The sequence below is a fragment of the Podarcis melisellensis genome (assembly GCF_964234715.1).
Source record: "Podarcis melisellensis genome assembly, chromosome: 7".
NCBI classification, from domain to species: domain Eukaryota; kingdom Metazoa; phylum Chordata; class Lepidosauria; order Squamata; family Lacertidae; genus Podarcis; species Podarcis melisellensis.
In genome coordinates this window covers 91,627,791-91,640,342 of record NC_138539.1, presented here as the reverse complement: position 1 = coordinate 91,640,342, position 12,552 = coordinate 91,627,791, and the positions used below count along the sequence as shown (strand labels likewise).

The following is a 12,552-nucleotide window of genomic DNA, read 5'->3' as shown; positions in this document are numbered from 1 at the left end:
AGAAAAATTGCTGAGCTTCTCACAAAAATATTTAACTTGTCTCTAAGATCAGCCTTTGTACCTGAAGACTAGTTAGTGGCCAGGGTAATACCGTTTTTTAAAAAGGATCCAGGCTGGATCCAGGGAACTACAGGGTGGTTACATTAAAACTGGTGAAAAGCATTTTTAAAGATAGAATTACCAAGAATACAGATGAAAGTCCTGCTGAAGATGAACAAACTGCAAGGGTCAGTCCTGTCTCACTAACTTCCTACTACTACTACTAATAATAAATTTTTATTATACCCCGCCCTCCCCGGCCAGAGGGCGGCTAACACCAATAAAATTACAATAAAACATAATGGGGGGAACCCAGTTTATTAAAATACGGGTTAAAATACCATTTAAAATGCAGCCTCATTTTAATAGTAGCCCATAAATCAAAACCATAAGGGGAGGGAAACATAAGGGTCAGACTGAGTCCAAACCAAAGGCCAGGTGGAACAGCTCTGTCTTGCAGGCCCTGCGGAAAGATGTCAAGTCCTGCAGGGCCCCAGTCTCTTGTGACAGAGTGGGGCCAGTACTGAAAAGGCCCTGGTCCTAGCTGAGACCAATCTAACCACCTTGCGGCTTGGGACCTCCAAAGTGTTGTTATTTGTGGACCTTAAGGTCCTCCGCGGGGCATACCGGGAGAGGCGGTCCTGTAGGTACGAGGGTCCTAGGTCATAGTGGACAGCTTTCAACCCAGTGTATGGCAGCTGTGAAAGATGCAAATTCCATGCAAGTGATCATTAGGAAAGGAACTGAAAATAAATATACCAGTATCATAAGGCCATTATACAAATCTATGGCATTACTATACCTGGACAGTTCTGGTCACCTCACCTGAAAAAAGGATATTGTAGAGTTGGAAAAGTTCAGAAACTGGCAATCAAAATTATCAAGAGGATGGAGCACCTCCCTTAGGAGGAAAGGATACAACATTTGGGGCTCTTTAACTTAGAGAAAAGGTTTAAGGAGTAAGGAGAGAAATGACAGAGGTCTATAAAGTTACGCATGGCAGGCATAACACTATAACCCATGGACCATCCAGTGAAGCTGAATGTCAGAAGATTCAGGACAGAGAAAGGAAAGGACTTCTTTACATGTGGCATTATCAGAGGTGCCAATTTGTGGGTGAGATTGAGGGGGCAGATGTTGCGCGTGTGACATCATGACATTAGGTCAGCATATGCTTCAACGTTGGTCCAACATTTCTTGCCCTCTCGCCCGCCCAACACCACTGATGCCTCTTCACATCTCGTACCCCCAAACCCAAACCACTCATGCCACAGCCACAGCCACTTGGTCTCTTGCACTGCCCCCCCCCCAATTCCTAAGGTGGCTAAGAGAAGGAGTGCTGGCACCAATGCCACGCTTCTTCTCTGCTGGGCTCCGGTGCATAAGGGGGGCGAGGACAGCCCCTGAGGGGAGAGTATCCTTGTAGCAGCCAGTGATGTACTTCAAGTAGCTTGTGACTTCCAGAGAAAGTCAATCCAGACCTGCCAGCAGATTTATGTTTCTACAATGTTCTTTTAAATAAACTCTATATATTGACTTTCTGTGGGTAATAGAAGAATCTTACAAATGAAATGGAACAACATAGAGGAGATAAAGTTCAGTGTGTAGTTAAAAATGTAATGAGGGTAACACAATGGGTGAATCGGAGGTCATGGTGAATTTAACCACCAATCACAGATAGGTAGCCGTGTTGGTCTGCCATAGTCAAAACAAAAAAAAAAATCCTTCCAGTAGCACCTTAAAGACCAACTAAGTTAGTTCTTGGTATGAGCTTTCATGTGCATGCACACTGTGTGTATCTGAAGAAGTGTGCATGCACACGAAAGCTCATACCAAGAACTAACTTAGTTGGTCTTTAAGGTGCTACTGGAAGGAATTTTTTTTTGTTTTAACCACCAATCGTTTTTCTTTTCTTTTTTCTTTTTTTACAATGTGTATTAATCATGGATTGAGTACTTGTTTATTTCCTTCTATTTTTGATTTCCAATGACTATTTATGTTACTTAGTATGTAATACAACAAAGCATTCAAAACTAAAAAAAAAAAGGAAAAAAGAAGAAGTGCACTTCCGGAAGTGCAGCCTGGCTTCCTGAAGGATATCAGCAGCTTTAGCAGGCCTTGGTGGAGGCTTGGCAGCAACTGAAACAGGAGGTCATGGATTGACATCAGAAGCCAAGGCAGCTTCTGTCAATCAGTGATGTCCCTGTTGGCAGGAGGAGGAGCAGGAGGTGGCTTAGTGCTCGGCCTCCTTCTCCCTCTCAATATGGAAAAAAAATATTGAGGGGGCTGCCTCTAGTAGTTGGTGCTAGGCTCCCTAGGACACACTATCTACCGGAAAAAAACACACACCAACCGCTACTTACATGCACAATCACACCACCACCCTGCACAAATAAACTCCGTAGCCAAGACTCTCATCTCCAGAACCAAACGCCTGGCTGACAAAGACCACTTGACAACTGAGTTACAGAATCTCTCAAATGTGTTAATTGCCAATGGATACCAGCAAAACAGGGTTACAAAGCTAATCCAAAAAGAAACACCCCCCAAAAACCAAGACACAGAAGAAAACAATGGCATGGCCCTCCTTCCTTATATCAAGGGCACTACAGATAAAATTAGCAAAATCCTCCATAAACACAATATCAAAACAGCCTTTTGCACCAACCAAAAAATAGCCAATATCCTCAGAAACCCCAAGGATAAAATCCAGTTGGAAAACCAAGGGGTCTATGAAATACCCTGCAAAGTCTGCCCAGCCACGTACATTGGACAAACAAACAGACGAATAAATGCACGTATCGCAGAACACAAGAATGCCGTCAAAAAAGAAGAAAAAACTTCCTCTCTTTTCCAACACATGAAAGAAACAGGACACGAAATTAATTTTGCAGATTCCAAATTGCTCTTTAACATGGAACATCACCACAAGAGAATAATCATGGAAGCCATCGAGATAGAGAAACACCCTCACAACATGAACAAGCGTGACGACACATCCCGCTTGCCAGACATCTGGAAATTAGCCCTCCCCACAAAAACTGACACCAGATCCAGAGGCACACAGAACGCCATCACCAATCAACCACACCAGACCCAAACCCAGACCCTCTCCACAGATAAATTACAGACACCATCCAGTAGCCAAACCATGGTGGCACCTCCGGATGCTGCACCCCCCTGCAATCCCTACACAGATCTGGCTGACACAGGCCACAAAACCACAGCTCGCCCCTATACACGAAGCCAAGCCAGAGCACAACTAAGTGCAGTACAGCCATCTTCTCAGAAAAACTCTTCACAAAGTTCAAGAGGTCAAGACACAAAGACTTTAGCAACTAATCCACACCTAATGACCCACCTAAGTGGTACTCAGGATATCACTCAAGAAATCACTCAAGATATCCCTCAAGTAATTAAGGAACAAAAGAAGAAAAGGCACACTAGCCTGGGAACTTCCTCTCTGCCCAGAACATTGGAGGCTATACACCACACCCCCTCAACAGTATTTATAGGAACTCAAACACTGAGATCCTGCTCTGTTCCAGTAACAAGAAGCCGAAAGCACCAGCCTGAAGATGACGAGTGAGACCTCGTCGAAACGTCGCCTAGACACCCCAACTTTTACACGGGAAGACACCCGAGGACACCAAAACCTGCATATATATATATATATATATATATATGCTTTCGTAGATTTTCACGGGTACAGGAATGCAGGTTTTGGTGTCCTCGGGTGTCTTCCCGTGTAAAAGTTGGGGTGTCTAGGCGACGTTTCGACGAGGTCTCACTCGTCATCTTCAGGCTGGTGCTTTCGGCTTCTTGTTACTGGAACAGAGCAGGATCTCAGTGTTTGAGTTCCTATAAATACTGTTGAGGGGGTGTGGTGTATAGCCTCCAATGTTCTGGGCAGAGAGGAAGTTCCCAGGCTAGTGTGCCTTTTCTTCTTTTGTTCCTTAATTACTTGAGGGATATCTTGAGTGATTTCTTGAGTGATATCCTGAGTACCACTTAGGTGGGTCATTAGGTGTGGATTAGTTGCTAAAGTCTTTGTGTCTTGACCTCTTGAACTTTGTGAAGAGTTTTTCTGAGAAGATGGCTGTACTGCACTTAGTTGTGCTCTGGCTTGGCTTCGTGTATAGGGGCGAGCTGTGGTTTTGTGGCCTGTGTCAGCCAGATCTGTGTAGGGATTGCAGGGGGGTGCAGCATCCGGAGGTGCCACCATGGTTTGGCTACTGGATGGTGTCTGTAATTTATCTGTGGAGAGGGTCTGGGTTTGGGTCTGGTGTGGTTGATTGGTGATGGCGTTCTGTGTGCCTCTGGATCTGGTGTCAGTTTTTGTGGGGAGGGCTAATTTCCAGATGTCTGGCAAGCGGGATGTGTCGTCACGCTTGTTCATGTTGTGAGGGTGTTTCTCTATCTCGATGGCTTCCATGATTATTCTCTTGTGGTGATGTTCCATGTTAAAGAGCAATTTGGAATCTGCAAAATTAATTTCGTGTCCTGTTTCTTTCATGTGTTGGAAAAGAGAGGAAGTTTTTTCTTCTTTTTTGACGGCATTCTTGTGTTCTGCGATACGTGCATTTATTCGTCTGTTTGTTTGTCCAATGTACGTGGCTGGGCAGACTTTGCAGGGTATTTCATAGACCCCTTGGTTTTCCAACTGGATTTTATCCTTGGGGTTTCTGAGGATATTGGCTATTTTTTGGTTGGTGCAAAAGGCTGTTTTGATATTGTGTTTATGGAGGATTTTGCTAATATTATCTGTAGTGCCCTTGATATAAGGAAGGAGGGCCATGCCATTGTTTTCTTCTGTGTCTTGGTTTTTGGGGGGTGTTTCTTTTTGGATTAGCTTCGTAACCCTGTTTTGCTGGTATCCATTGGCAATTAACACATTTGAGAGATTCTGTAACTCAGTTGTCAAGTGGTCTTTGTCAGCCAGGCGTTTGGTTCTGGAGATGAGAGTCTTGGCTACGGAGTTTATTTGTGCAGGGTGGTGGTGTGATTGTGCATGTAAGTAGCGGTTGGTGTGTGTTTTTTTCCGGTAGATAGTGTGTCCTAGGGAGCCATCAGGTTTTTTGTAGATTAGGACGTCAAGGAAGGGAAGTTGGTTGTTGGCTTCTATTTCCATAGTGAATTGTATTTTGGGGTGTAGGCTGTTGAGATGTGTGAGGAAGCTATCCAGTTTTTCCTTCCCGTGTGGCCAAATTACAAAGGTGTCGTCAACATATCTGAGCCAAAGTTTGGGTTTGTGTTCTGACTTGTCTAAAGCATTGGTTTCAAAGTGTTCCATGTACAGGTTTGCGATGACCGGTGAGAGGGGTGATCCCATAGGTGCTCCTTCTATCTGTTTGTATCTTTGTCCATTGTGGATGAAGTACGTGTTGGTTAGGCAGTGGTTGGTCAAAATCCTCCATAAACACAATATCAAAACAGCCTTTTGCACCAACCAAAAAATAGCCAATATCCTCAGAAACCCCAAGGATAAAATCCAGTTGGAAAACCAAGGGGTCTATGAAATACCCTGCAAAGTCTGCCCAGCCACGTACATTGGACAAACAAACAGACGAATAAATGCACGTATCGCAGAACACAAGAATGCCGTCAAAAAAGAAGAAAAAACTTCCTCTCTTTTCCAACACATGAAAGAAACAGGACACGAAATTAATTTTGCAGATTCCAAATTGCTCTTTAACATGGAACATCACCACAAGAGAATAATCATGGAAGCCATCGAGATAGAGAAACACCCTCACAACATGAACAAGCGTGACGACACAGCCCGCTTGCCAGACATCTGGAAATTAGCCCTCCCCACAAAAACTGACACCAGATCCAGAGGCACACAGAACGCCATCACCAATCAACCACACCAGACCCAAACCCAGACCCTCTCCACAGATAAATTACAGACACCATCCAGTAGCCAAACCATGGTGGCACCTCCGGATGCTGCACCCCCCTGCAATCCCTACACAGATCTGGCTGACACAGGCCACAAAACCACAGCTCGCCCCTATACACGAAGCCAAGCCAGAGCACAACTAAGTGCAGTACAGCCATCTTCTCAGAAAAACTCTTCACAAAGTTCAAGAGGTCAAGACACAAAGACTTTAGCAACTAATCCACACCTAATGACCCACCTAAGTGGTACTCAGGATATCACTCAAGAAATCACTCAAGATATCCCTCAAGTAATTAAGGAACAAAAGAAGAAAAGGCACACTAGCCTGGGAACTTCCTCTCTGCCCAGAACATTGGAGGCTATACACCACACCCCCTCAACAGTATTTATAGGAACTCAAACACTGAGATCCTGCTCTGTTCCAGTAACAAGAAGCCGAAAGCACCAGCCTGAAGATGACGAGTGAGACCTCGTCGAAACGTCGCCTAGACACCCCAACTTTTACACGGGAAGACACCCGAGGACACCAAAACCTGCATATATATATATATATATATATATATATACTGTGGGATTCACTCACACAAGAGGCAGTGATGGCACCTACATGAATTAGACAAATTTATGGAGATTCTTGGCATCTAGGGCCAGATCGTCCACTATCAGTTGGTGTTTCCTTGCCCTGGCTCTTCATGGTTCCCATTCAGCCAACACAACTCCTTCCTGGGCCAGGATCCTCTCTTCTCTGCAGACAGGGACATTCGTCAACAAGAGGACAGAGGTGAACATATGTAAGCCTCACCCTGGGCAGGTGTGTCATAATTCCTATTACTTTAAAGAAAACTGTTTAAGCAAAAAACAAATGTTCCCAGAGAACTGTCCCTGTCTCCACCACCTCCCTGTTGTAGATTTTTTTTTAATGCTTAAACTTCTTATCTCTTCCTGATTATACTGTTAGAAAGTTTATTAATATTTATGGCCAGAATTTATAATTTAGTGTTCTGTCTTTCCTCCTGAGTAATTCAAGGACACTTCATTTGTTATGACGTCTGGTTCCTGGAGCAGTCAAATAATTTCTCCTGGACACCTAATTGAAACCCTGCATATTTTTCATCAAGCAGCCAATGTCAAATGCTGGTTCTTGGCTGCATGAAGTATTTCCACCCCCAAACCTCACCCACACTTCCTCGAAATTACAGATGTTGGGGCTTATTTGTGGGGATTTTAATGAATGTTGCTTTCCCCCATAACTACCTGCCACAATAATAACAGGAGCTTCCCTTGCCGTTACAGTAAAAGCGAGGCTAATCAGTAGATTCTGTATCCACAGACACCCCCCAAGCCCAGTATGTTAAGCAATATGCTTAATGTGGGGCTCTCAACCAAGGAAAACATTTCATTTGATTAACTGGCTTCTTTTTAACCTCTGATTTTATTAATTACGCCTGCACAGAACCTCAGGACATGTGCCTTTTTGAAAGTTAAAGGAAGTATAGGTTACAATGCAATGTGACAAAGCTAACTCTCATTCTTTGAAGGAAAGGCCATTTTTAATCTTTTCCTTTGTGTTTCTGACTTCTGTTCAACCCCATGGCAAGTTCTGTTTTGTCTCCCATGCTAGTCAACATCTATTTTAATCCATTGGATGACCTCATCTGGATATTTGAAGCATGTTACCATCAGCATGCTGATGAAAGTCAACTCTTTCTCTTCATACTATCCAAATCAGAAAGGGCTGTGCAAGTGCTGGAATGATGCCTGAACACTGGGATGGGTTGGATGACGGCCAGTAAACTGAGGTTGAATTCTGATAAGACAAGAGACTCTGCTGATAAATGGTTCCAGTTCCAAGAAATAGGTGAATGTCATGTTCCACATGGGGTGCCACTCCCCCTAAAAGAACAGGTTTGTAGTCTGGGGTGCTTCCAAGCTGTAGGTGCTCATGTGGTGTGAGTGGCTAGGCTCAGCTTTGACTGGTTTGCTAGCTGCACCTGTCCTTGGAACAGGGTGACCTATCAGTCACCCAGAGCTCTTATGCGAGGATGTGGCATAAGAAATAAAATGATAATAGCAACACTGCCAATAACACACCAGAATTATAACAGCAATGATCAAGTGGTCCCTTAATTCACAGGCTAACTGATTAAGATTATCTGATTAAACTGCAGGAGCCAAAGTCTTAGGTGCTTAATCAAACAGATTAAAGCCTGCAGTTGCCAATTAGACCAGAAAAATATAGAAGGTTGTGTAACGTCACTGTGCACTATCTACTGAGAAGTTATTCTGCAGAGACCCTGTGAAACAAATGGGAGCTGATTTCTCCCTCCTCTCTCTCTCAACTTAGTTTTAAAAAAGTGCTGACTACAGAGGTGTATACTTTTATTTATTTTTTAAAGTAACTTACTTTTGAAAGCTCACTCTCAAATTTATTTGAGACCTGTTGGACTAAGATCTCAAGGCTCTCCATCCTCTGCACAGGGAATGTGGTGTCTGGTAAGAACACGGAACATCGGCAAACTTTGTGGTCATCCACAGAACCAGTCACATTAGCAAATGGCTGCAAGAAAATTGGGGTTGAGGGAAATAACATGAATGTTATACAATTATTGACACAAAAGCGTAAAAGCCTGAGAGAACAACTGGCCTGTTTGACTTCATTGGTCATTGATAAGAAACAAAATCTATTTAGTGGGTGTCATACCTGTTGAGCACTCCTTTTCCCTCTTCATGTTGTGTGCTCAAGCAAGTTCAAAGTGAAGAAAAGAGGCTAGATACTTACAGTACATCAGTAATTCCCCAAAGTACCGTACTCATAATTCTATAATTACCACACCACCATTGCTGTTGTTGTGTTGTTGTTTGACATGAAAAAGCAAAATCTGGCCCAACTCCCTGTTCCCTCACACTGAACATGGCCTCTAGGCTCTGAGAAGCTGGTGGCAAATTCCACTCCTCACTCTCACTCCAGAAACTGGAGGATTCTTTTAAAATAAAAAATGGAAAAAAGAATAACTTAAGGGACTGTAGTCTCTTGTCCTGCTCCCAAAACTGTCCCCTGATTTGTCAGTGCTTGGAACTGTAAATATATATTGCTTTCTCCTCCAGAACAACTGGACTCTTTGGAGCCTCCTCCACTTAAAAATGGGGACAAAAGGCCTTGTTCTGCTGCCACCAGGCCCTGGGCTGCTTTGTGCTCCTCGCCACACATAGGCCAGGCTCTGACTGTTGAGAATATTCTTGTGGGTTTTCCTATTCACCTAAAGGCAATAGCTGGCCAGAGTCTGGAATATTCACATTATGTCCCTCAGTGGCAGATAACTCTTAAAAGATTGTTTTAAGACGCAGAGAAGGAGGTAGGAAAGATACCTCCCTGCAGCCAAGGGTGATGCATTCCAAGGCATCTTGGAGAATGCCTTGCATGCAGCGCACTCCCACTGTGTACAAGCATCGTTAGCATCCTGCAATATGGAATACTACCTTTTGACAGATTTCCCCCCAAACCAGATTTGGTCTGAATTGAGAAAAAGAATAACTTAGCCGCACAACAAGCTGGTAACATGTACACAGCAAATAACCCAAGTTGAAGTTCTGAATTGGGGAGCAAGAGAGACTGAGAAAAGACACAGAACGTGCTGAGGTGGGTTGAAGCGGAGGGGGGCGGGCAGTTCCTGTAAATACAAACAGTATCTGGAGATGCAGAGATGCCTTGCTGGATATTTAATGTGGGACACAGGAACTTGCTTTGTTTGAGCGCTAAAGCTGTCCACCTCCAGTTTTGCTAACATTTATACATAAGCTCAAGTATGATACAATATTGTAAGGTTCCAGTGATCCCTCCTTTGAATGGAAACTGAATATGGAGAAGTACCATGCCCTTGGATCTTCCCATCCCTCAGTGAGATGAGGCACATGTAGGCTCCTGCAACACCTGCAGAGAGAGCAGGCAAGTTCCCTAAAAGCAAATTGTGCCTGCTCCGCTAAAGAAGAGACAAGGCAGGCATAGAACAACAACAGACAGAGAAAGTCAACAGCAGCTCTGCCTGGTGAAACCTACAGAAGTCTCAACAGAGAAAGCCTGGCTCACCTGCAGCTACTTTTCACTCAGTGACTTTTTGAAGCTAAGCCTGTGGTGTAAGGGTCATCAAGGGTCAGGGGTGGACCAGGTGCCTCTGCAACCTTGTCCAAAATTGCAGGTGCAACTCTTATGTTTCTAAACTGCTCACCCTGCATTCTGTTTCTTGGTCACAGTTGTTTGGAATGCTGGGAACCTTCCCTGGATGAGATTAGATAGCATGAAAGAACCTAGGATTTCTCTCCCATCCACCCCGCCTTCCTGTAAGGGTTTGCAACAGATTTATTTCCAACCAATTCAAATTTTATGGTCTTGCTTGCTATTTTTTGTGAACCAGTAGATACTTCTTACATAATTTATATTTAGTATATTAATTATTGTTGTTGTTGTTGTTGTTGTTGTTGTTGTTGTTGTTGTTGTTGTTGTTGTTGTAAGATGATTCATAAAACCTGTTCCAGACACTCCAAGTGTCTCTATTTTCCAGGGACATCCTTGATTTAGAGGAGCCATTCCCATTTCTGATTTGATCCTGGAATGTCCTCCATTTCCTTAGGATGTCCCGATTTTCATTGGAGAAATGTTGGAGGGTATGGAGTTATCTGACCCCTGAGCCACCTGAAGGCAATCCTTTAATGTTTAATCTTTTTTTGTTTTTATATAAGTTGGAAGCTGCCCAGAGTAGCTGGGGCAACCCAGTAAGATGTGTAAATAAATAGGAAAATGATCATTATGGAATGGGACATCCCTATTTTCATCAGGGAAATGTTGAAGGACATGCTGTTCTACTGGCTATAAATTTGGTGTCACTGAAATAAAGCCTAATTCATCCCTGCCTCCCTTTCCCCTCTTCTTACTGTGTTGTCTGCTCTGTGGTGAGTTCTAAATTGTAAGGCCTTTGGGGCAGGGTCCTGTCCTCCTGTATACTGTGATGGTATAATATAAACATCAACAGCAACACAAATATAAAATAACCCCCCTCCCTTTGCTTCCCTCCTGACCTCCCCTATCTTTTGGGGGATGCTTTTTGGAAAACCTACCACAGCACTTAGTTGGGAATCAGCTGCTTTTGAACACTCTCACCCAATTTACCCTGAATAATATTGTGATGATTATGCCAGAAGGAAAAGAACTACAATATATGGAGTTAATGATAAATAATCAAGAGACATCTCTTACCCCAGTTGTTGGCCTTGCTGCAGTGACATTTGCTGCAACTGCACTTTGCAGAAGAAACAGCAGCCCAGCTGCACTGATGGACTTCATCTCCCCAGCTTGGACACATCTGATGAAGCATGGAGAGGGAAGTCTCTTTATAGTGTGGTCTGGGGATTTCCCTTCAGGGGGCTTGCGCTTAGAAGGAATTTGTGCAACTGGTTGGATGACAAAATCAAAAGTGTGAGTCACAATACCACCAGCAACTGAACAAGAACATTTATTTCATTGTTTGTCCGCAATAGTTCTTGCAAAACCCCTTTTGTTACGTCCAACATCTTATCAGGGTGATTACAGAAGACAGAAATACCATTTACCATTTCCTCCTAAGGTGGGAAGTGATGACTTGGGCTAAGCTGAGCTGGGCAGTTTTCTCTATGCCTGTGGCTTAATCAAGAGCTTTCCAAACTTTTCATTTTGGTGGCACACATATTAGACATGAATCATTTCGCTACACAGTAATTCAGTTTTACTAGCAAACAGGAGATTTTGGTGGACATACAGTGGACAGGCAGGGTTGATCTACAGGCCTGTGCCATTTATCAACCATGTATCCCCTTCAAGCACATTGAACCCTAATTAAACCCTAATAGGCAATATGGATCAATCGCCTGCTCCACTGTGGAAATGCAAACTCTGTCAAACAAATAATTTCATATATCACAACATCCACCCCTATTTCTGGAGAAAATGTGATGAACCAAGAGCAGCAATCAACAAAGCACACCCAGGAAGGCAGATTATGCAACTGCAAACAATTATGCTTACCTTGAATGTCTTACAAGGTAAAGGCATTCTTTGAAAGAGAAATACATCACAACTAGCAATACCTATTTTGCATGCCTGGGGGATTTACCCTACATTCCTCTCGCCCCAGCTTAGAGATTTCCCTTCTGCCTCTACCTTTGTTTGATGAATTGCAGATTCATACACAAAGAGCCCCCAAACAGATCACAGTGTCTATATGTCCTCCTTCAACCTGTGCAGATGTTGCACTCCCAATCAGTTAAATACTACTAAAAAATATAAAATATAAAAAATATTATATTGTTTAATAAAAACTCCCCCACAAAATCAGCCTATTTCATTTGTTACGATTCATAGACTACTAGAGTTGGAAATGATTCCAAGGGTCCTCGAGCCCAACCCCCTGCGGTGCAGGAATCACAGCTAAAGCATCCCTGACAGACAGCCATCCAACCTCTGCTTAAAAACCTCCAAGGTCATGTACAACCTCCCAAGGGAGTCTGTCCCACCGTCAAACAACTCTCACCATCAGAAAATACTTCCTGATGCTTATAGGAATTTATTTTCATGTAATTTG

General features: G+C 43.4%; 1 protein-coding gene across 2 annotated transcripts in view; it reads right to left on the bottom strand.

The window, feature by feature from the left end:
• OLFM4 (olfactomedin 4) overlaps positions 1-12,552 on the bottom strand; it is a 49,992-nt gene that overhangs the window by 13,748 nt on the left and 23,692 nt on the right. Inside the window, exons 2-3 of one of the 2 annotated variants that reach the window (XM_081917857.1) lie at positions 11,193-11,386; positions 8,349-8,501 (exon numbers count right to left, since the gene is read on the bottom strand). In XM_081917857.1, the coding sequence (XP_081773983.1) occupies positions 8,349-8,501; positions 11,193-11,279 (240 nt within the window). In that variant the 5' untranslated portion in view covers positions 11,280-11,386. Of the gene's footprint in view, positions 1-8,348; positions 9,335-11,192; positions 11,387-12,552 lie in introns of those variants that run through there. The other variant, XM_081917856.1, reaches the window with a different exon arrangement.